This window comes from Scyliorhinus torazame, chromosome 9 (genome assembly GCF_047496885.1).
Source record: "Scyliorhinus torazame isolate Kashiwa2021f chromosome 9, sScyTor2.1, whole genome shotgun sequence".
Lineage (NCBI taxonomy): Eukaryota > Metazoa > Chordata > Chondrichthyes > Carcharhiniformes > Scyliorhinidae > Scyliorhinus > Scyliorhinus torazame.
In genome coordinates this window covers 109,953,738-109,979,154 of record NC_092715.1, presented here as the reverse complement: position 1 = coordinate 109,979,154, position 25,417 = coordinate 109,953,738, and the positions used below count along the sequence as shown (strand labels likewise).

The following is a 25,417-nucleotide window of genomic DNA, read 5'->3' as shown; positions in this document are numbered from 1 at the left end:
ACGTGTAACAGACACCATTTGCATATCATTAGCACAGATGGCCAGGAATTCTCCAGGATCTCCGCGATTCTCCAGTTCCGATAGCCTGCGTTCCCAATGGCGAGGTTCATTTGTGTTTTTAAAAATCGTGAAACCGGTTTCGTGGCTGATGAGGGAGAGAGAGGAGGTAGAACACAGAGTGGTGTGGTAGTCACCACTAACTGTATATTAGATGCAGTACGGTAAGGTACGGGGGTACTAGAGGTACGGGGGTAAATCCCTGCCTGCTGGCTCCGCCCAGTAGGCGGTGTATAAATGTGTGTGCACACCGGAGCTGCCCCCATTCTGGTAGCAGCTGCAGGAGGCCACACATCTCTGCTTAATAAAGCCTCGATTATTCTCTACTCTCGTCTTGTAGTAATTGATAGTGCATCTATTTATTAAGCAGAGAATTTACAGCGATGGAACTTCGTATCAAGCCTGATCGCCTACAGCTGCAGCTTCAAGCAGCCAACGCCACGTCGGCCTTCGACCACTGGCTAGCCTGCTTCAAAAGCTACCTCCGATCATCGGCTGAACAACCCGCGGACGCACAGAAGCTCCAGGTCCTTTATTCACGGGTGAGCTCTGATATTTTTCCCCTTATCCAAGATGCGCCCACTTACACTGAAGCAATGGAGCTCCTGAAAGGACATTACATTTGGCTGGTTAACAAACTCTACGCCAAGCACCTCCTGTCCACGAGACAGCAACTCCCCGGTGAGTCCTTATTAATTTCTGGCGTGCCCTGCACATCCTGGCGAGGAAATGTGACTGGCAGGCAGTTTCGGCAATCGAGCATACAGAACCTTTAATGAGAGACGCTTTTGTTACAAGCATGGGGTCGGCGTACATCCGCCCGCGCCTATTGGAAGGGGGTACGCTTGACCTTGCGGCAACCAGGCAGCTCACAAATTCACTAACAGTAGCCTCCTGTAACGTACAGTCGTACGCCCCCGACCGCACGGCAACCTCATGGACATCGTGGGCCCCACCAGCTACCTCCCCCAGCCCACCCCAAGCTTGCGCCGTGGTGGGCCCAAATGCTACTTCTGCAGGCAGAACAAACACCCCCGGCAGCGCTGCCCAACGCGGAGCGCAACCTGCAAGACCTGCGGAAAGAAGGGACATTTTGCTGCTGTGTGCCAGGCCCGGTCGATCGCTGCTGTTTCTAGGCCCAGCGTTCCTACACCCCCCCCCCATGTGCAACCTCTGGGCGCCGCCATTTTTGTCCCCGTAGACCACTTGCGGCCCATGGGCACCGCCATCTTCTTTTCTACAGACCACGGCGGCCTTTGGTCCGCCATCTTTAACGCTGCCCGCCATGTGCGCGCCATGTGCGCCCCCTGGGCGCCGCCATCTTTGGCGCCATTTTGGATAGTGCCTCAGGACCCCTGCTCGTCGGGAACTTCATCTGGCCGTTCATCGCCTGTCACCACCACCGACCAGCCCGGGGCCTACCAGCACCAGCCGCAGCTCGCCTCGGTCACTCTCGACCAGTCCCGGCCTCCCAACCTCGCAACCGCGACGACTATGGTGAAAATCGATGGGCACAAGACTTCCTGTCTTCTTGACTCTGGGAGCACGGAAAGCTTCATCCACCCCTCTACGGTAAGGCGCTGCTCCCTCGCAGTACACCCCGTTACCCAGAGAATCTCCCTGACCTCCGGATCCCATTACGTGGAAATCGGGGGGTACTGCATCACGACCCTCACCATACAGGGCGTAGAGTTCAGCAACTTCCGACTCTACGTCCTCCCAACCTCTGCGCTGCCCTGTTACTCGGCCTGGATTTTCAATGCAATCTCCAAAGCTTAACTTTAAAATTCGGCGGACCCCTACCACCCCTCACTGTATGCAGCTCACGACCCTTAAGGTCAATCCACCTTCCTTGTTTGCAAACCTCTCCCTGGATTGCAAACCCGTCGCCACCAGGAGCAGACGGTACAGTGCCCAGGACAGGACCTTCATCAGGTCGGAGGTCAAGGTGCGGGAAGGCATCATTGAGGCCAGCAACAGCCCCTGGAGAGCCCAAGTGGTAGTGGTAAAGACTGGGGAGAAACCAGGATGCTCATTGACTACAGTCAGACCATCAATCGGTACACACAGTTCGACGCGTACCCTCTCCCATGCATATCTGATTTGGTCAATCAGATTGCACAGTACTGGGTCTTTTCTATAGTGGACCTGAAATCTGCCTACCACCAGCTCCCCATCCGCAAGGTGGACCGCCCATACACTGCGTTCGAAGAAGATGGCCGCCTCTATCATTTCCTTAGGGTTCCCTTCGGCGTCACTAACGGGGTCTCGGTCTTCCAACATGAGATGGTTGACCGGTACGGACTGTCATGATATTCAAACATACACATCATGATAGACACACCAACAGACAAATCAGAACACACAACACCACAACCAATGACAGAAAGATATAAAAGCACAGACACGACCCCCGGTGGTCAGTATTAGCTGCAGAGGAGGACCAGGACACATCTGCCACCAAACACACTCAGGGAGACAGCACGTGCAGAGTATCCAGAACGAACTGTATTATAAGAGTTAAAATAAAATAGAGTTGTACCACATACAACTGTGTTGGCTCATCTGTGCACCAGAGCACCCAACACCACATGGTACAGGAGTGGATCGATGCCTGCCGGCATACCTCCGTGTACACAGACAACCAGCAGTGCCCAGGCAAAATGATAGAGCTCCCGGTTCCGCAGCCGCTCCAGTGCCACGGCGACCTCCGCGAAAACTGGCGGCGATTCCGGCAAATGTTCGAATTGTTCCTGGTGGCAGCTGGACTCCAAGACCTGGATGATAGCGAAAAAATTGAATTTCTCCTCACCATCGCCGGTGCAAGGGCAAGAGAAATATTCACAAGGTTCAGGTTCTTCAGGAGGCAGCAAAGGTACGATTACCAGGCAGTCCTGGACAAATTCTCCAAGTACTGTGAAGAAAACGCAATCCAATCGGCAAATAAAGGTAAGAAAAGCTGCAGTACTCACCTCGTGGCTGGGATCCCGGAGCCCGAATTCCCAGAGGCCGAAATCCCGGGCCTGAGAGAGGGCTGGGTCGAGGTCGGCGGCCATCTTGCTAAAGGTATCACGCTAGCACAGTTGCGCGAGCAGTGCGCAGAACCGGAAGTATCGTTTGCGCATGCGCGAGATGCTGCGCATGCGCAGTCAAGAAAACGGCCATCGGTAAAGGAACAGCGATCTGAGCATGCGCAGTCGCTTCCTACGTGCTACATACCGAGCGTCAGGATGTTAGAGGCCCCAGACTGCACCAATTTAAAGGGGAAACGTCCCAAATCCAATTTAAAAGGGAAACGTCCCAAATCAAAAAAACAAAAATCTGTTAAAGCTGTAAAACAACCTTCCCTCACCTGGAATGACAGCACAGTGCCGCAAATTGACCCAGGAGATGAATTTGACCTCCGAAGAACCCTCCGACAAGCAGTTACCTACGCACAAGCCGATGATTCCGACCTCGAATACTTCGATGACGATCTTTACAGTGTTTCCGGACCTCGCGAGCCCAATGATAGCTCCGTGGTCCTATACGACTATGACTCGGACGAACCTTTCGTGTTGCACATTGGCGGCCCCCACATTGAATCCGACGCAGATGCGGATTCATTTTTCGGATTTGAGGATCTTCAATCCAGCAGATATGACGTTCCAACTTATCAGTACCGGATGATGCTGCAGCCTGACATTAACAGACAGGGAGCGGTGCAAGCACACGGAGAGCGCCCTGCTGCCACACAGAGCGTGGTCCACGTCCCGCTCAACATTCCCGACTCTATGAAAGAAGACATGCAAGACTCCAGAGCGCAGTCCTCGCATGAACCAGAAGTGACTCCAGTGTCACAAGCCTCCACAGCAAGCTCGTGGACAGACTCCACAATTGCAGAAATGCAAGACTCCAGAGCGCAGTCCTTGCACGGACAAGAAGTGACTCCAGTGTCACAAGCCTCCACAGAGAGCTCGTGGACAGCCTCCACGATAGAAGCAACGCAAGACTCCAGAGCACAGTCCTTGCACGAACAAGAAGTGACTCCAGTGTCACAAGCCTCCACAGAGAGCTCGTGGACAGCCTCCACGATAGAAGCAACGCAAGACTCCAGAGCGCAGTCCTTGCACGAACAAGAAGTGACTCCAGTGTCACAAGCCTCCACAGAGAGCTCGTGGACAGCCTCCACGATAGAAGCAACGCAAGACTCCAATGTGCAGTCCTTGCAGGAACAAGACCATGAGGGTCTAGCAACCTCTCCTGACCAACCAGCGGTAGATGATGCAAGTCTGCCATGCTCACGTGAACAGCAAGAAGGCTATAACAGCCTACCATGCTCCACTACACAGCAGCATGACCATGAAGGTCTCTCATGCTACAATGAAGGGCACAGCGCTGATGACTGTTCAAGCCCAACTGAAGACAAGCCAAAGGAATCGCCTCGTCCAAGCCCGAAGAAAAAAGGTTTATGCGCTGACCTTCAGGATCATTATAGCCGAACAGAGATTAATAATGCTGCACGGCCACAGAAGGATGCTGAGGATTTGCTAAAGAAATTTATTGAATGTTTAACTTGCAAGGAGCAGACTGAGAATTGCCAGTGTTTTAGTACGGATCGAAAAAATGGACAAGACATTGATCCTCAGGTAATGGAAATAACACAACCTGAATCATATCTACAGCAGGGACAAATGTCTCCCTTCAACACAACGCCGCAAAATCCCAACTTCGGAGACCAGCAGTTAGTCAGTAATGACTCTTCAAACCTTGAGGGGAACATTAATTGCATTGAACCTATACACACTCCACTGATAAATGAGCAGAACATTGGAGCAAGAATCCTGAGGACACCGACATCGAGTAGCCAGATAGCGAATTTAAAACCCACAGCAGTTTCAAGTGAACCAAGTGTGCTTTCCACTAATGGTGAAGATGCAGATAAGGTCGACCCGATTATCCATTGTACCACACTAACCCCAGTGATTAAGCAGTTATGTATGGGGAGTATAATGTGGGCAATTGAGAACAGTAAAAGAGAGACTGTGACCATGCCAGTCCCAGCAAAATCAGACCCAGAGACCATGAAGGCATGTACATTAGACAAAGATACATATGAGGTACCTGAGAAGAAAAGTGAAACGGAATGTTCTTTGGAAAATAGTACAATGTCGATAGAAACATTGGATCCTATATTCGAGACCATACATATGGGAGAATTTGGGGGTAATAAACAAGGTTCTGCAATGTCTGGGGGAAGATTTAAAATTCCAAAGAAGAAAAGCCCAAATGAAGGACAACGGCAAGACAATGACAGTCCACCGACATGGTGTGCACCACCAGATGAAAACTCTGACAATTTATCCAACCCTAGTGAACAGCAAGCTGCTAATGAGGATCTATCCACGGGATGTGAGACGAGTGACGACAGCATCCCACTTCCCATGCAAAAGGTGCAAGGTGACAGACCTCGCCTAGTGCGTACCGAGGCACTCGACGATCACGGTGGGACCACTGACGACTGCGGTGGCGGCGCACCGCTTCCACCCTCGATGGCTCGAGCCTCTCCACTGGTTGGTGCATTCCTGCATGTTCCGACTCCAGAAGTGCAGCTTCAGGGAATCTCGGCTGCCTCCAGTGAACCTGTTGGGACTCCGGACGGGGGGCATCGACGGAAGGCAGACCGGACTCCAGATGGGGAGCAGCCAAGCGCCGACTCTGATTTGCGCACGCCAGACCTTGCTCCGGACGGGCGGTGTCGCGGCCTCGGTGATGGCACGCTCAGGGTGACGGCGGATGCCACGGCGACAGGGAATGGATCGCGTGGCAGTCCCACTGGGTCGGCAGTGGCAATCAGCACCGGCGGTCCAAGATGGACACACCAATTCGCGCCATCGCCAGACGTTGATGCGAGCAACAATTCTCTCTCCAAGGCGACATGCTTCGACGTTTCTCTGCGGAGTCGCCCTTCCGGCACAGCAGGTGGCCGGAACCAGCGTGCACGGTCTCGGCCAACTTCCACATCTGGCACAGTCATCGCTTTGCATGATATTAGTGATGGTGCTACTTCGATGGCAACGACCCATCGGATACAAGATGCCGTCCACCACAAACATAAAAAGAAAAAAGACTCCACCTTGTTCCTGGCATGCAGGGCGGATGGATTGGTGCGTAGGCGCAATCAGCGAGCTTTGCGCCGCCTTCCACGCTCGCAACTGAACCGTACGCACACGCCGGATCCTCCACTGGTTCCCAAGGATGACTTTGTGGAGATGCCACGGATCATGCCCCTTCCATCGCCACCAGCACCAAACCACAGCCAAGGCACCACTAACAAAGATGTTGAATGTTATATTTGCACGAATGAAAAAACCAAGCACTGCACGAAGTACAACAAATGGTAAAGTAGAGACTTCGGCAACAGCATCACCTCCCAACAGTCCAAGGTGAACTAGTGTGACCCCAAATCTCCACAGCTGAACCGGCTTGAGGACCATCCCATTCTTGAGGCGGTCACCCATTAGACTGGACTTATAACGCTGTTCATACGTTCAAAAAGTCAAACACTTCTGTATTATAACCTGTTGTTGTTTATTGTTCCAGATATCGTCTGACCAGACCAATGTTCACGTTTTTTTTTTTCTCTCTCGTATCCAAGTTTTGTTATGGTACAACCTTGTTAGTGTGACGCACCCGACATCGCCCCATGTAAATAGTTACGTCATATACACACGCTGTACACAACACACACACACACTCTTAGATGCACTCACGACACACTTATATTTATAACCACGTAGGCACATATCTTTGTAAAAAGGGGGGATGTCATGATATTCAAACATACACATCATGATAGACACACCAACAGACAAATCAGAACACACAACACCACAACCAATGACAGAAAGATATAAAAGCACAGACACGACCCCCGGTGGTCAGTATTAGCTGCAGAGGAGGACCAGGACACATCTGCCACCAAACACACTCAGGGAGACAGCACGTGCAGAGTATCCAGAACGAACTGTATTATAAGAGTTAAAATAAAATAGAGTTGTACCACATACAACTGTGTTGGCTCATCTGTGCACCAGAGCACCCAACACCACACGGACGTCCCGTACCTAGATAATGTCACCATCTGCGGCCACGGTCAGCAGGACCACGGCACCTAACCTTCTCAAATTTCTGCACACCGCCAAACTCCTTAATCTCACGTACAATAAGGAGAGGTGCGTGTTCCGCCCCAACCGCTTAGCCGTCCTTGGCTATGTTGTGGAAAACGGAGTTCTAGGGCCCGACCCCGACCGCATGCACCCCCTCATGGAACTCCCCCTCCCCCACTGCCCCAAGGCCCTGAAACGATGCCTGGGGTTTGTGCTAGTCTGTGTAGAGGTATTACGGTACCTGGTAATGCTGGAACACCATTGGTAGATATTGTATGTTTCCTATTGGTCAAGCTGTACGGTAGCTCCGCCCTGCAAGGCGGGGTATAAGAGCCCGTGCCACCCCAGCACCCTTCATTCTGTACCTGAGCTGCTGGGGGAAACATATAGCTTATTAAAGCCTTCAGTAGGACTACAACCTCGCTTTAGTAGTCTTTGATCGTGCATCAGGATTTTTCTCCTATTATGCCCAGTGGGTCCCTAACTATGCGGACAAGGCCCGCCCATTTATCCACTCCACAGTTTTCCCCCTGACGGCTGAGGCCCACCAGGCCTTCAACCACATCAAGGCAGACATCGCCAAGGCCACGATGCACACGGTTGACGAGTCCCTCCCTTTTCAGGTTGAGACCGATGCATCGGACGTCGCTCTGGCCATCACCCTCAACCAGGTAGGCAGGCCCGTGGCATTCTTTTCCCGCACCCTCCATGCCTCCGAATTTCGGCACTTCTCTGTCGAGTAGGAGGCTCATGCCATTGTGGAAGCTGTGCGGCATTGGAGGCATTACCTGGCCGGCAGGAGATTCACTCTCCTCACTGACCAACGGTCGGTTGCCTTCATGTTCAATAACACACAGCGGGGCAAGATCAAAAATGATAAAATCTTAAGGTGGAGGATCGAGCTCTGTACAATTACGAGATTTTGTAACGCCCCGGGAAGCTCACTGAGCCCCCCGATGCCCTATCCCGAGGTACATGTGCCAGCGCACAAGTGGACCGACTCCGGGCCCTACACGATAGTCTCTGTCACCCAAGGGTCACTCAGTTCTTTCACGTCATAAAGGCCTGCAACCTGCCCTACTCCGTTGCGGAGGTCAGGGCTGTCACCTGAGACTGCCAGGTCTGCGCGGAGTGCAAACCGCACTTCTACCGGCCAGACCGAGCGTACCTGGTGAAGGCCTCCCGCCCCTTTGAACGCCTCAGCATGGACTTTAGGGGGCCCCTCCCCTCCTCCGACCGAAACACATACTTCCTTAACGTGGTCGATGAGTATTCCCGATTTTCCTTCGCCGTCCCATGCCCCGATATGACGTCTGCCACGGCCATTAAAGCACTCCACAGCATCTTCGCCCTGTTCGGTTTGCCGCTTACGTCCACAGCGACCGGGGATCCTCCTTTATGAGCGATGAGCTGCGTCATTTCCTGCTCAGCAAGGGCATTGCCTCGAGCAGGATGACCAGCTACAACCCCTGGGCAAACGGACAGCTGGAGAGGGAGAATGGGACGGTCTGGAAGGCCGTCCTGCTGGCCCTACGGTCTAAAAATCTCCCGGTCTCCCGCTGGCAGGATGTCCTCCCCGACGCCCTCCACTCCATCCGATCACTCCTCTGCACTGCAACTCACAAAACCCCCCATGAACGTCTCCTTGCCTTCCCCAGGAAGTCTACCTCCGGGGTTTCGCCCCCAACATGGCTGGCAGCTCCTGGACCTGTCTGCCTCTGCAAACACGTGCGGACCCACAAGGCGGACCCATTGGTCGAAAGAGTACAACTACTGCACGCGAACCCGCAGTACGCCTACGTGGCGCACCCCAACGTCGCCAGGACACAGTCTCCCTCCGGGACCTGGCACCAGCTGGATTCCCACCCACGGCCCACCACCCACCACCCCCCCTCTGATTCCCCCAGTGCCACTCACCCTCCCCCCAGTGCACCTCACCACAGCCCCCGTCCCAGGACGATCCGTCCTCCCACTGGCTCCACTCGGGGATGAAGACGAAGACAACACGTTCCCGGAGGCACAGGTGACCAAGTCTGCACCCGCATCACCACCGGGACCGAGACGATCACAACGGAGGATCAAGGCACCAGACAGACTGAACCTGTAGATTTTGCCTGAACTTGTAAATTTTGCCTGAACTGTAAATTTTTCCGCCACCCCCGCTGGACTCTTTTTTTAACAGAGGGTGAATGTGGTAGTCAGCACTAACTGTATATTAGATGTAGTAGCTGTATATTAGGTGTAGTACGGTAAGGCTCCTGTACTAGGGGGTAAATCCCTGCCTGCTGGCTCCGCCCAGTAGGCGGTGTATAAATGTGTGTGCACACCGGAGCTGCCCCCATTCTGGCAGCAGCTGCAGGAGGCCACGCATCTCTACTTAATAAAGCCTTGATTATTCTCTACTCTCGTCTTGTAGTAATTGATAGTGCATCAAGTGGCGCGACCATAGGCTGTCGAGCCGGGCCCTGGCTGGGCTAGCTGGGGATGGGAGGGGCCTGCAAGGGCCAGGGAGAGAGGGGGGTGGGCTGCGGAGAAGGGGGTGATGGGGAAATGGGCTGGGTTGTCAGGCTGACCCCACACGGATGGTGTCAAGTCACAGACCACCATTACCGTGGCCTGCAGGGCAGCCATCTTACTGCACACTCCACTGACCACCCAGCTTGGCCCCTCATTCTGCAGAGTGACATCGGTTGTATGGATATCCCCACCCCTGCACCCTCCACCATACACCCCCCCACCCGCCCCCCACCTCCCGGCGGGGAATCACGTGGCCCACCCAGGGCAATGCCCACTGCAGCCCCTACAGGAGACGCCGGGCGGAGGCAGCAGAGAATACCGCTGGCAAGGTAGGTGCCAGCCGACGGTACCCCTGGCATTAGGGACAGGCACCATGGCCAGAGGTGCGGGGATGGTGGAGGGGCCATGCGGGGGCAGAACCCACAATGCCAACGGGGCCACTATGTAGCCCGTTGGACCTGGTTGAGCACCGGGGTACGTATCATGCTAACATGACGGGTGGAGTGGGGGTGAGGGAGGGAGTGAGGGGGTGGTGAGGATGGGATTGAGAGGGTGGTGAGGATGGGGGTGATGGTGGTGCGGGGGTAGAGTGGTGTGAGGGTGAGAGTGGTGTGGGGTTGGTGAGGGTCAGGGTGAGAGTTGGGGTAAAGGTGGGGTTGAGGGTGAGGGTGGGCTTGAGGGGTGGGGGAGAGTGTGGGTGGGGGTGATGGTGAGGATGGTGTGGGGCTGAGGATGGTGCCGGGGTGGTGTTTGGGGAGGGGATTGACACATGTGACACGGGGAACCGCAACTCAGCAGGGTCTCACTTTCTCACCCTCGGTCGAACTCCACGCCAGCGACCTCTCTTTCCTCCAGGCTGCCGACCATGTCCAGGACCCTTTGCTCTGCCAGGGTGAGTGGCCGCAGGTCCAGCGGTTACCTTCTAGTCATCTCCCACACCCGGCGGTTATGGCGGCCTTCTCCTGGGGGCTAGGGGAGGGGAGGGGAACAAACGGAAAACAACAGTGTTAGCTGTCCGACGCATGCAACTCAGAGGGTGGGTAGCTGGTGGCCTCAGTGGTTAGAACACCTGGCCATGGCGGCCGGTATGGGTGCCGGCATGTGCTGTAGGATGGCGATTCGGCTGCCCTCCTGGGGGGGGTTGGATAGGGTTACGGGTGTGTGGCACGTGAATTAGTGCCAGGGGCACAGTGTTGCCTACTCGCCCTGGCCAACCTGAGGATATTGTGCAGTTTTTTCTGGCACTGCTGGACGGTGTTGCCAACGGCACTAATCACCTCTGCCACCTGCGCCTGGGCACGCCGAATGGCGGCAGCTGGCAGCCTCCCTCCCGGGCTGGGGTACAGGGTCATCCACCTCTCCTCTACCGCATCCAGGGGGGTCTCCAGTTTAGCGTTGGTGAAGCGTGGAGCTGCTCTCCTTGCTGCCATCTTGTTGGCTGGGATGTGGGGTGAAGTGTGTAGATGTGGCTGCAGCTTGTCAGCCTCCTGAGTGTTAATCATGAAACTGGTGAATCCCGCACTGTTTCTCATTGGAATCGATTGTCTTCCATGTGGCGCCGATGTTGGCCCCTTAACAGTTGTGGAATCGGTCCCGGTGCGGCGCCATGTCCTGCGCTGGCGTCAACGCTCAGAAATTGAGAATTCAGCCCATTATGTCAATTGAAATCTTTCTTTTCTTTTACGTAAAGCAATCACAGAAATTTGGGCCACCTCTGAAGAGTGTCACAACCTGCATCTGAAGGAAAACATGCTTAAGAATCACTGTAGACTTTCACTATTAAGAAGCATTGAAGAAATGGTCATGGAGGATGGAACAAAGAAACACAACACTCCATAATGACAAATAAAGGTTCAGATGATCATAAAGATAATTTTACAAATCCACTCTTCTGTTGGTCAGCTTCACCGATCAAGACTGCGAATCAGGCAATGCTTGACCAAAATTCCAAAGGGTGCGATTCAGTGGACATGAAACTAAGTCCGCATTCGGGTGCGGTTGGCAGGGTGTTTCTTAGTAGCTGCAGCGCAGAGATTAACCCCGCTATTCACCGGCAATTTGCCGGTTTTTGGGGCCTCTGAGGGTTTCTCCCTGCCGAGGCCACGTTTTAGTTGATTTCCTGCACAGGTGGGCTGATCTCACCAATAGGACCGGCTCCTCACAGATCGGGGAGTCATTTTGACTGGATCTCTGAAGCACCCCATTTCAGGCACCCTCCTGCTTTCTGAAACCCCCCCCCCACCCTTTGCCCGCAACCTTCTCCTGGCCCCTGAAAACCCCGCTCACCCCTTCTCTAATTGGCAAAGGCCCCCCCCCCCCCGGGTTCCACCCCTTGCCGTGTCAACCTGCCAAGGTGCCCAGGTGCCAGGGAGTTGCGAGCGTACCACCTGCCCTGTTCCCCCACCACCTGGGGGTCTCTAATGGCCTACGAGACCCCCCGACATGGTGTCACACCTGGTCCATGTTTGTGGAAGCCTCTGCTAAACGGTTCCCAGTCGAGAACTCACAGGCGCAGCCGTTAACTCCCAGTGCCGGGTGAATATGGCACCTGGGTGGTGATGGGCGGCATGGTAGCACTGTTGCTTCACTGCGCCAGGGTCCTAGGTTCGATTCCCGGCCTGGGTCACTGTCTGATTTTGGGATTTGTGCTCAGTTTCTTTATAATAATATATCCTTGGAGGGAGGATGAGCAGAGCCGGAGTAGGGGTAGGGGCGAAGAATGTGGGTAGTTTTCTCCTCACTACATTCGAGGAAGGTTCCCTATAGTTACAGTTTTCAGGTTTTCTTCTTCAGGCCCAGGCAGACTGTGTGTTACCCTATTGATGACTTGAGTTTGTTGGACTTCCCTTTAGGGCAGCAGGTTAGCACAAGGGCAGCACGGTAGTACTGTCGTTAGCACAGTTGCTTCACAGCTTCAGGGTCCCAGGTTCGATTCCCGGCTTGGGTCACTGTCTGTGCAGAGTCTGCACGTTCTCCCCGTGTCTGTGTGGGTTTCCTCCCGGTGCTCCGGTTTCCTTCCAGATTCCAAAGATGTGCAGGTTAGGTGGATTGACCATGCTAAATTGCCCTTAGTGTCCAAAAGGGTTAAGCGGAGTTACTGGGTTACGGTGATAGGGTGGAGGCGTGAGCTTGAGTAGGGTGCTCTTTCCAAGGGCTGGTGCAGACTCGATGGGCCGAATGGCCTCCTTCTGCACTGTAAATTCTATGATTCTATGAGGGGCATTCAGTCATTTTTCTTGATGTGGATTTCCAGTGGCAGCTACGTGGTGAACACTCACACACACGGTGACTCCCGCCAGAGTACTTTGATTTTGGCCCTTTTTGCCCAGGTTATGCGCAACTTTTAGGAGGAAATTAGTTCAGTTCGATGGGATAGGATCCCCTCATACGAGTGATATCCAGAAGATATAATGCAAGGCAGAAGTGAGACAAGGGATAGAACATAGAACATAGAACATAGAACGATACAGCGCAGTACAGGCCCTTCGGCCCACGATGTTGCACCGAAACAAAAGCCATCTAACCTACACTATGCCATTATCATCCATATGTTTATCCAATAAACTTTTAAATGCCCTCAATGTTGGCGAGTTCACTACTGTAGCAGGTAGGGCACTCCACGGCCTCACTACTCTTTGCGTAAAGAACCTACCTCTGACCTCTGTCCTATATCTGTTACCCCTCAGTTTAAAGCTATATCGTGGACAGACTGAGCGATTCATCGAGCTTCAGTAGGTGGGAGCATGGTGGAGGCTTCTGCTGCATCGGTGGCCCCTCTGTGGTGGATTGAGACTTTGGCTAGCTTCCTGACTGACGGATTTAAGTAGCAGCGGCAGGCGGTTGCTAAGGGCCTGGAGAAGGGACTGGAGGGCCTTTGGCCCCTATTCAGGCGGCCTGCTCATTGAATTGGATTTCTCCCTGGAGGCAGAGACGGCGTTGCTGGCTGAAGATAAAAGTGCTGATGGTCGAAGTCGATCTGGAGAACTGCTCCAGAAGGCCAAACCGAAGAATAGTTGGGCTGCCGGAGGGTCTGGAGGACTCAAACATCATGGACTACATGTCTAAGATATTTGGAAAATTTAGTGGGGTAGGGGTCTTGCCAACCTTTCCTAAATTGGAATGGGCCAATCAGTCGCTGAGGCAGAAGCCTATATCTGGGGAGCCACCACAGGCGATCATAGTCAGGTTTCATAGATACTTTCAGAAGGAAGACATGCTGGCCAGACATGAGGTGAACGAAGAGACAGCCTCCGACGAGAATATAATCAGAGCCTTTAACTCATATTTAAATCTTCACAATCGAGAGGGTGAAGTTTAATCAGTTCAGTCAAAAGCAGGGTGAAGGGATTGATTCATTCGTCAATGAATTCGCCTAGCTGAAAGTTATGAGTATGGAACACAAAAAGATAACCTAAGATAGAATAGCCATTGGCATTTTAGATGAGAATCTCTCTGACTTCTTGTAATCTTGGGAAGATTTAAATTTAAGTAAAGTTGTGCAACTGGTCGGACAGGCCAAAGAATGGAGGCAAAATAAGGCTTTTGTCAGAGATGCAAGGGAAATTTCCCACGATCAGTCTAATGAAGTTGTTCAATTTGTGGATTGTAAAATTGAATATATAGCCAGGCTGGACATGCTAAAAAGGCACCAACTGCCATTTGCCAATGTCCCTCCAGTGGTGGGTAGAAGGTCCACAGGCGGGAAAAATGCCCTGCCCGAATTGCGCAGTGTCATGGGTGTGGCAAGATAGGCCATTTTAAAGTAGTCTGCTGTTACAGGATATTTGTATTTGCAAGACAAAAGGAGAAATCTGTTAAAGAAACCGCCGCCATTCAAGAAACTCAATGCTGCGAATCAGTCTTTGCAGATAAAACACCATTCCTACGACCAGAGGGGTACATTGTCGATCTTTAATTTCACTTTGTGGTGATACTAGATGAAGCGAGAGACAGGTGCAGGTTGGGAATTTGCAGTCATGGTTGAGCTCTGCAGCTAACTGCTGTATCAGAATGTCAGATCCAAATGTCCTACCAATAACTGAATCAGTTCACTTCTCGCATTGCACTTGACAATTTTAATTGCACATCCCTGGTTCCAGTTTGCAGTTGCTATGAAATAAGGGTTGCTAACGATTTACTGCTCAAATTTCCTTGATAGTCGCACATCTGTACAATTAAAAGCTACCATTTTCTCTGTGCCAGGGAGAAGATCTTTGCTGTGGTAAAGTACTTGGACGGGATTCTCCGTTGCCCGACGCCGATATTGCAATTGGCGATCCGGTGGAAAATCGACTCCAACGCCCAAATCGGGGCCGGCACCAGTCAGCCATGCTCCGCCCCCTTGGAAATGTGTCATCGCGTTGCGTGCCATTGCAACGGCATTAGCGCATCATCGGACGGCCCTCTCATGGTGCTCTGCCCCTGATGGGCTGAGTTCCCGACAGTGTGGGACCCATGTGGTCTCAACGGTCAGGAACCCGGCGTGGCGGCTGCGCACTTTATCCAGTGCTACCATATTCGGCCGGGATCCGTGCCGCTGGCCGGGGGGGCTTACATCAGGGTTGGAGGAATGGTGGGGGATGGCCAGGGGTTGGCCTGTGGGGTAGGGGATGGCGGGTCAGGTCCGCGCACAGCCGGCGCCATGTTGTACAGCCCGACCGTTGCAAGTCATCAGCCGTGTAAATGCGCGGCCAGTGACTCGGCCATTCCATAGCCGGTTTTCGGCGCGGGAGGCAGGGGTTTCACTCGCCAACGCTGCTAGTCCCTCTCAGGTCCCGGAATCGGTGAGGGGATGGCGATGATTTTTTCATTGTAAACTTCCCGCGAAGTCTCCATTCGAGCCGGCACTTAGCCGCTGAAACGGAGAATCCAGCCCCTTGTATTTTTGGTTTCCAATGTTTATTAATGACCTCACAGCAAACTTGAGATAGGATGAACTCAAAGGGTTAAGTTATTTGTAGACTCTCAAAACATGGGAGGAGGATAGGAATGTTGCTTCCGGTGCACTCATGCAGTGAAAGAGGGATAGAGAAAAAAAAGATTTACAGGGTAAAGACCAGAGAGAAAATAACTGTTGTTGCATGTGGGTTCCAGAGTCCTTAATCAAAGTCCAATGAGGTACTCCCTTCACCGAGGTCAACGTGCTGAAAACCAATGCTGGCTAATTGACATTTCATATTGATTTCACGCAATGAGTTAAGCATAAATAAATGAATCAGTCTTGTAGGCAATGGTACAGAAGCCCCAGTAGAAATAGTGTTGATGGGACCAAATATTCGACTCAGGCAAAGCTCCTTTTCTGTGGGGCTACATCTGGATGGTAAGATGGCAGACTGAGTTTGCAGTGCCACAAGGCAATATTATTGGCTTCACAAACTAGAGGTCCACGTCACATGTCTACCACTTCTCCACATTGTCTTTGACAAGTGATATGTATCCTTTGTCAGGTTCCCTGAGATGGTTAAATGTCTCAACCATTTAGAATTGAAATGAATGTTGCAGGGCCCTTTGTCCTAGCAGCCAAGTATACTCTGATCGGCAAGCCTGGGCTATGAAATGCAGATGGCCTTTGTATAGCTCTATTTGATTTTGGCCTGCACAGCCCACAATGTGTCATTAGTGGTCTTACAATCGAGGACCAAACCCCAACAGTTGCTAGGCTTTTGGACAGAAACACCAATATTTTTATTTAGTTTATAAGACTGTGAGGAAAAGGTACTTTGCTCCAGGAATGATTCTATGCACAAATAGCGATATGGTGTATTAAAACAAACTTTATTATTAACACAGTCTTAAATTAACTTTAATCACATAAAAGAAAATAGCTTACACTTAACAGTTAATCAATGCTTAACAGTAACACAAAATACTTTAATTTCCAACCAATATCTTTTCATCTCCAATCAATTAAACCCATCTCAGGTCAAAACCCAATTTTAAATACAGATAGGAAACCCAGGAAGACCTCCTGTACAGAGATATTTTGGATAAACTGCTTTGCGAGAGAGAGATCCTTCAGAGACCAGCTTGCAAATTCTTGTCTATGTCAAACTACTGTTTAACTTCCCAGAATTTGCAACAGAACTCCTGTTCTGTTCAGTCAAATTGTTTTAACTAAACTATTTCTCCAGAAGCTGCTGGTCTGTTCACATCCCAATCTAAACTAAACTCAACACCTGACTGCTTCAGACCCTGGCTCCTCTCATTAACCAGATCATCTTGATCCCACCAACTGTGTTATGACCTCCGACTAAGGCTAAATACGTGTCTCTAATTATCTACTCTCCAGGAAACCTTCCTTCTATAAATAAAATCACATAACCTCCACTTCACCAAACAATATCCATGGCTGGAATGAAGTATGATCTTACTTTTATAATATTTTAGTTACACCTCTGTAGCCCCAAAGACTAGCTGCTTTTCAAACCAGGATTATAAACATTACTGCAGCAGTCAGATACACATTGTAACCCAGGCCTTTAACCATTTCTTTACCAGTTACATATAATAGAATATATATCTGAAATTTATCACAGTGGCTCTCCAGAGATAACAATGTTCAAGTTTCTTTAATACTGTCAAGTAATTCCTTTTGTTCAGGGGTCACAGACAGCCATGGATTCAGCCATTTTTCCAGTTTTGTTTTTTTAGAAATAGCCATGAGCATCTATGTATATCTTATAAAAATATACAGTGTGAGGTCTTAGTTCCCTCACATCACTTTAAACTGGGCCTGGGATGAACTAGTTATGACCATGTTTTGTAACTGGCTTGTTTGTGAAGAAAGATAATGTGATAGAAACCCCTTTGTGTAACAAAAACACTGATTTCCAGGGTCAGAGAGCAGGAGGGCCTTGAGTGAGGAACAACAAAGAGAACATATAGTCCCTCTCTATCTCTCTCCCTGACTCTCTCACCAGCCATTCTGCAAGCCTCTACCCTGTCTGTATTCCGACCAATCAAACAATGCAGCAAGCACTATCATCAAAAACAGCTACTACGTCAGAGGAAAAGACAGAGACTGGTATTTTCCGCTCCGGTTTTTGTTGGACATGTTTGATAACAGGAGCAGAAAGTCTCGCGAGAAGTTCAAATCACATTTCACACCAAAGTCAATGTGTGATGCAGTTGTCCCCTCCCCCTCAATGACGTAGCACATTTCCTGAACGCTCAACATTGTGAACATCATTTGAATACATTAACATCTCATTATCAGGCCTCAACACCTGGATCATTCACCCTCCTTCCACCCCCACCCCCCGAAAGCAAGTCCATTCACGTCAGTGTAAGGACAAACCGGCATGAAACCCAGCTGGTTTCCTAAGGCATGCAGTTGATGAGCAGACCGCTCTGAGGGGCTCAGGTGAGTGCATCACTGAGGGGCAGTGCCGAGGCTGTGCCAGGGGCAATGCTTGGGATGTGTCAGGGGACAGTGCCCTGTTAGTGTCAGGTAGTGGCGGGGGAAGTGAGGCGGGGGGATGCTGTTGAACTCTAGTGCGCTGGGGCAACCATTTAAAAAGCTGCCCTGATATTTGAGAGGCTAGCTTGCTAGTGTGGTTAAGCTCACCCTGTCAGCATTGTCATGGGGCCCACCCATGTTTTTCTGACTAAGTCCCGAATGATACGACGGAGAAAGTCGCCATTATTGCCAACGGTTTTGACGGCGTTTCTCCTGCCACTATCTGCTTTTGCCGATATCTGGGAAAATTTTGCCCAGCGATTGTCCATCATCACATTAAGTCATCTTGACACAGAATCTGTAAAGAGCATCAGACCTAGCCTTAAGTCATAAGTCTACAGGATCCATGAGATGGTTAAATGTCTCCTCGTCAGAGACTCAAACAATTTAACCAACCCTTCCTCCCTCTTTGTAACTTGCTTCGGATGCATATGTACAATAGATTGGATGTTAAATACAATAAATACTATTTTGTTTTCTTTTAAACTTACAAGAAAACCATCTGCGTTTACAGGCACAGCATTTAAACAGTTAAACACTAATTGAGTTGGTAAGCAAACTCTTTTTAAAACTCCTGATGCAGTCAACTGAGAGGTAGAAAGATTCCACTCTTGACAGGACCGTAGCACAATAAAGAACGCACAAAATAATTGACAAAATAATCAATTTTAATCAAATCAGCACCCTGTCACTTTGCTCCTTACCTTTAACTCATTGATTTGCACCATTTGTTGCATGGGAGATCTCACGGTGCGTCGTGTAAAATCTTTAATATGTTCTGGAACCAGTTCTTTAAATCTCTCACAAGCTCTGAAAGATTAAATATAAGTGCAATTGTTATCCCTTGATAAACATTTTTGTATTAAACCTCTATATGTTAAATATTCATGCTTTGAGTAAATTGCTTTCATTTTTCAGACAGTTACATTGGTTTGATTGTAAATTATGTGAATGAAGAATGGATTACCAGGCAAAAAGTAAGAATAACCTTCATTAGTACAGTACTCCTGTATTAATCTTTGTTATGTAGGAAAAGTCGCACAGCAGCCATTTACTCACAGCAAGATTCCACAAACAGAATATTAGGTCATTGTTAATCTCTGTGATTTGAGGGATGAGTATTTACCAGGACATCAGGAAATCTCCCTATTTTTTTTCAAATAGTGCCATGTGATCTTTTACATCTAACTGAAGAGATGGTTAAGATCTTGGCTTAATAGTTCATTTAATTTCCTTCAGAAGATAACACCTTGAACAATGGTGTGTGCTCTCAGTGCTGCATTGAAGTTATCTGCAATTATATTATCAATCAGTAAAGTGGAGCTTGAACACACAACTTTCACCCTCAAAGCCAGGAGCACTGCCAACTGAGTCAAACTAACATGGTGATGCCTGCCAATTAAAGTGCTTTTCCCAGTATAACATTAGCAAGCAGGGACCAGAAGAGAAAACGTTTATGGAACTTGCCAACTCATTTTATCCAAAGTGCAAGATTTCTGAACTTGCTGTCTACAGCTATTCTTCTCCAATGCACAGACTATATGACAACTTCATTACATAGACATGTGACATTTAGAAAGGGTACAAAGAGGCTACTCATGTTTCTCAGTTTCATTCCAGTTAACTATTATCTCCTCATTTCAAAATAGCGAATTAAAGCCTATCTTATCTGTTGGAAATCTGCTTCGTTTTTGTTACCATTCAAATCCGTTAAAAGCTAGTCTCCTCTTACTAGATTTAACTGAAAAGGACAAAAAACAAAAAAGCAATGTTTTATGGCACTGAAAGCAAACTACTAACAAATACCATTATATAAGCAATTGAATGATAGACCAGCAACCTGCAAACAACAGAGGATAAATTGCCTTTATAGTTCAATAAGCAGGCAGTGCAGTGCAGTGCCAGCTGCTCCAAGTCAATGCACAGCTAACATCCACCATGGAGATGGCAGTGCCACTGGCAGTCAAGGTGACAACTCTCCTCAAATGTTAATCCTCTCACTCCTGTTATGTTAGGCTGGGGGAACATCTGTTGGATCAGATAATTTGCTGTTCGCACATATATCAGGTTGAAGCACTTTCATTGCTTTTAATAGCAATGAAGTGGAGATGCCAATGTTGGACTAGGGTGGGCACAGTAAGAAGTCTTACAACACCAGGTTAAAGTCCAATAGGTTTATTTGAAATCACAAGCTTTCGGAGAATAGCTCCTTCATCAGGTGAGTGAAGAGGTAGGTTACTCAAACACAGCATATATAGACAAAGCCAATGATGCAAGATGATACTTTGAATGCGAGTCTTTGCAGGTAATTAAGTCTGTACAGGCCCAGACGGAGCGACTGGAGAGAGGGATAAAGAGGTATGAATTGTCTCAAGCCAGGACAGCTGGGAGGATTTCACAAGCCCAGGCCAGATGGTGAGGGGTTAAATGTAGTGCGACATGAATCCAAGATCCTGGTTGAGGTCATACTCATGCGATTCTGCATTGTTGTGCATCCTGGAGAACGCGTACCCGAAGATCAGAGGCTGAATGCCTTTGACTGCTGAAGTGTTCCCCGAGTGGAAGGTAACATTCCTGCCTGGTGATTGTCACGCGATGTCCGTCCATCCATTGTCGCAGCGTCTGCATGGTCACGCCAATGTACACGCTTCGGAACATCCTTTCCTGCAGCATATGAGGTAGACAACGTTGGCCAAGTCTCATAAGTATGTACCGCGTACCTGGTGGGTGGTGTTCTCACGTGTAATGGTGGTACCCATGTCGATGATCTGGCACGTCTTGCAGAGGTTGCCATGGCAGGATTGTGTAATGAAGACTGATCCTGAAGACTGTGTAGTTTGCTGCAAACAATGGTTTGTTTGAGGTTGCGCGGATGTTTGAAGGCAAGTAGTGGGGGTGTGGGGATGGCCTTGGCAAGATGTTCGTCTTCATCGATGACATGTTGACGGCGGTGAAGAAGATGACGTAGTTTCTCCGCTCCGGGGAAGTACTGGATGACAAAGGGTACTCTGTCGGTTGTGTCCTGTGTTTGTCTTCTGAGGAGGTCCGTGCGTTTTTTTGCTGTGGCACGTTGGAACTGTCGATCGATGAGTCAAGCGTCATATCCTGTTCTTACGAGGGAGTCTTACAGCATCTGTAGATGTCTGTTACATTTCTCCTCGTCTGAGCAGAACCTGTGTGTATGTCCATAGGGGATGGCTTCTTTAGTGTGTTTAGGGTGGAAGCTGGAGAAGTGGAGCATCGTGAGGTTACCCGTGGGCTTGTGGTAAAGCAAAGTTCTGCTGACCGTCCCTGTTGAGATGCATGTGTTCAAGAATGCAAACGATTCTGTAGAGTCGTCCATGGTGAGTCTGATGGTGGGATGGAACTTATTGATGCCATTATGCAGTCGTTTCAGTGATTCTTCGCCATGGGCCCAAAGGAAAAAAATGTAATTGATGTATCTGGTGTATAGCGTTGGTTGGAGATCCTGTGCGGGGAAGAGGTCTTATTCGAACTTGTGCATGAAGATTTTGCCGTAGTGAGGTGCATATTTGGTCCCCATGGCTATTCCGTGTGTCTAGGTGAAGAACTTGTTGTCAAAGGTGAAGGTGTTGTGATCCAGGATGAAGTGGGCGAGTTGTGGAATTACATCTGGAGGTTGGCAGTTGTCGGTGTTGAGTACTGAGGCTGTTGCAGCAATGCCGTCGTCATGGGGGATGCTGGTGTAGAGTGCTGAGACGTCCATCGTGATGAGGAATGTTCCTGGTTCAACTGGTCCATTGGTGCTGAGTTTCTGTAAGAAGTTTGTTGTGTCACGACAGAAGCTGGGGGTTCCGTGTACGATGGGTTTCAAGATGCCCTCGATGTAGCCAGAGAGGTTCTCACAGTGGGTCCCATTGCTTGATACGATAGGACGGCCTAGTGTGCTGGCCTTGTGTATTTTTGGGAGGCAGAAGAGATTCCAACGCGGGGCGTACGTGAAATGAGAGCACATAGAGTGCTCTGAAGGTCTGGATCCAAAGTCTTGATCAGTCTGTTGAGTTGACGGGTGTGTTCTTTGGTCGGATCTACTGTCTGTAGTGTTCCTGATTGTTGAGTTATCGATACACTTCTTTGCAGTTGTCCATTCTGTTCAGTATGACGGTAGCCCCTCCTGGATCACAACATCTTCACCTTCGACAATAAGTTCTTCATGCACAAGTTTGAACAAGACCTCTTCACCCAACAGGACCTTCAACCCACGCTATACACCAGATGGGATGGGCATGGTCCAGTGCAGCCAGTGGCCCACCAGGTGCTGGTACTCCTCAGTGCACCCATCCGAGGCACTGTCCCACTGCAGGGGGAGCAGGGGGAAAGCAGAGCACACACCAACAGTGGACGCATGCACCGTGGCCTTAGCCGCACAGCCTGGCACACTGCACACATCCCCCTCCCCCCAGGGCGGATGCCCCACCAAGGCGACTAGCATTTAACTCACCCTGCAGGACCACCGGCCGTCACCCATCCATCCTGCCCCCGAACAGGTAGGCACAACCCATGCACCGCTCACAGCACACACGGCAGCTATGGTACCAACATGTGCCCATTCCTCTCACCCAGCCCCATTCATTGGCCCTGCCTGCACGCATGCCACCAAGCATGGTGCCGGTCGGTGACACACAGTGGCCTCCCTTCACCCCACAACCAAGTGCCACCCTGCTGGTGGGATACCACACACCCCACCGAAGGAGGACACCCTCAGTAGACTGCACAGTAGGGCACAGGACACGGGGCATGGAGTGTTGCGCTGGCATGGGTAGCAGCAGCTACCGGTATCCTTGCCAGCAAAGACTGGGCCAGGGGCGCAGTGTGGGCAGTAGAGCATCAGTGGGAACGGCCGGGGGTAGGGGTGGGAATGGGGGATCGGGGGGCAGGAGCTGCAGTGCAGGCCAGAGCCAGCCCGTAGCCTGTTGGACCTGGATGTGCACGGGAGTGCTCACCATGCTAACGTATCAGCCCTTTACCCCTGCAGGCAATGGGTGTTGGAGTTCAGCCAGGGTTGGTTGCCAATTGCCTGGCCGCGGTGGCCCTTGTGGACGCACTGAGGTTGCCCTAGTAGGAGATGCTCGGGGAGGACCCTGCAGAACAGGAGCCTGCCCCAGAGGAGCAGGGACCAGCTGATGAGGCTGGAGAGCTGGTCGCCCAACAGGGAAAAGATGAGAGGGGAAGGAAGCGATGTCTCAGGCCCCGTGTATATGGGCAGCGCCTCTCCTTTGAGGACCTGCCGGACCGAGTTTGTCGATGACGACAGCGACCGAGCAGGGAGACCAGGTAATGGGGCACCCGGTGCCATGCAGGTATGGGAAAGGTATCTGCTCCCAGCGGCAATCAAGTTGTCGGTCGCCCTGAACGTTTTTACCACATGGTACTTCCAGGCGCCAAGTGGGGACCTGTCTGGGATCTTGCAGACGTTCGTTCACAGGTGGATCCACGCTGTGACGGATGCCCTACATGCCCGGGTGACACAATATATCAACTTCAGTCTGGACCAAGCCCACCAGGTTCCTGGGGCAGCGGGATTTTCTGCCATCGCAGGCATGCCCGAGGCCCAGGGGTTGACAGATGGCACACACGTCCCTCTACGAGCACAAGCATTTGAGGGGGAGCCATTCATCCACCGGAAAGCCTTCCATTCGATGAATGTGCAGTTGATGTGTGACCACTGTCTGCACATCGTGCACGTTTGTGCCTGGTATACAGGCACAGTGGAGTGGTGACATGTTGGAGGAGGAGGAGGAGGAACAGCAGGTCTCGTCCAATGAGGAGGTTGAGGAGGAGGGCCAGGATGGGCAGGATATGGGGCCAGTATAGGCACAGGAGGACGCACGACGTGTGCGCCAGGCTGCCTTGCACGGGACAGCCTGATCGCCTTAAGGTTCGCCGACCACGGAATCTGGCCACTGGCAGCTCAACTGTGCATTCCCAGCCCCACATACCCCTCCTTGTCCCCCCCACCCCAGCACCTGCACCCAGCCTCCATGCTGCTCACTAGCTGCACCAGTGTGTTGGCCTTTTGTTGGCAGTAGCAGCGGGTCAATGTGGCGGGGGATGATGATGATCCGCTCCGCGACGAGTTCTGGTTCTCCGCATCATTTGATAGAATCTGACTCCTGCCCTGGTGTCACATTCCACTGTCCGTCCAGGTGATTTCTGCATGCTTGCTGGCCATTCAATCACATGTGCCCACACACCTTCAGTGGATGCGGGGATAGCGATGGGCTCCAGGGAGTGGTTATGGGGGTGGTGAATGGTGATGGGTCACTCACCGGGTAGGCCCTAACAGATGGTGCCCCCACATCATCAGCTTCCCACACACACCCTCTCCAGCCCCCACCGCTCAGGTGGGGGAAATTCAGAGATGCACCAGTGTTCCAGCATCTTCCCTGTGGGCGTCACCTGCATGGGCCCTATCACATCCTCTTCCCTCAGTGGCATCACATTTGCTATTTTCCAATCTGCCGGAACCACCCCATAGTCCAGCGAATTTTGGTAAATTACCACAAGCGTATTTTCTATTTCCCCTGCAATCTCTTTTAGTACCCTGGGATGCATTCCATCAGGACCAGGAAACATGTCTACCTTTAGCCCCATTAGCTTGCCCAACACTACCTCCTTAATGATAATGGTCGCTTCCATGCCCTCACCTGCCATAGCCTCCTTGCCAACAACTATTGGCATGTTATTTGTGTCTTTCACTGTGAAGTGCTCCAGGAGCCCAAAACAAACCCATACCCACCAACACAACTGGCCCGGACAGGATCCCCGGTCGTGCTCTCAGAACCTGCGCGGACCAGCTGGCAGAGGTGTTCGCGGACATTTTTAACCTGTCCCTACTCCGCTCCACGGTCCCCACCTGCTTCTAGAAGACCACCATCATACCGGTGCCAAAGAAGAACCAGGCAATTTGCCTCAATGACTACCGTCCAGTGGCCCTGACTACCATCAATCGTAATGAAGTGCTTCGAGAGTTGAGGCCAAAACATGTGTGTTTTTAAGAAGCAGTTAGATATAGCATTTAGGGTAAAGAGGATCAAAGGATATGGGGGAAAGCAGGATTAGGCTATTGAGTTGGCTGATCAGCCCTGATCGTGATGAAGGGCTGAATGGCCTCCTCCTGCTCCTATTTTCTATATTTCTCTGTATTTGCATTCATTTACAGCCCCCTGCCGGCGCCTGATCGTGAATCTCGTTCCTGCCGCCAGCTTGGGGTCGG

General features: G+C 50.9%; 1 protein-coding gene across 1 annotated transcript in view; it reads right to left on the bottom strand.

The window, feature by feature from the left end:
* The window catches only part of LOC140430017 (calcium and integrin-binding protein 1-like), a 116,583-nt gene that overhangs the window by 40,846 nt on the left and 50,320 nt on the right, over positions 1-25,417 (bottom strand). Inside the window, exon 3 of the mRNA XM_072517580.1 lies at positions 18,885-18,990. Coding sequence (XP_072373681.1) covers positions 18,885-18,990 — 106 coding nt within the window. The remainder of the gene's footprint in view (positions 1-18,884; positions 18,991-25,417) is intronic.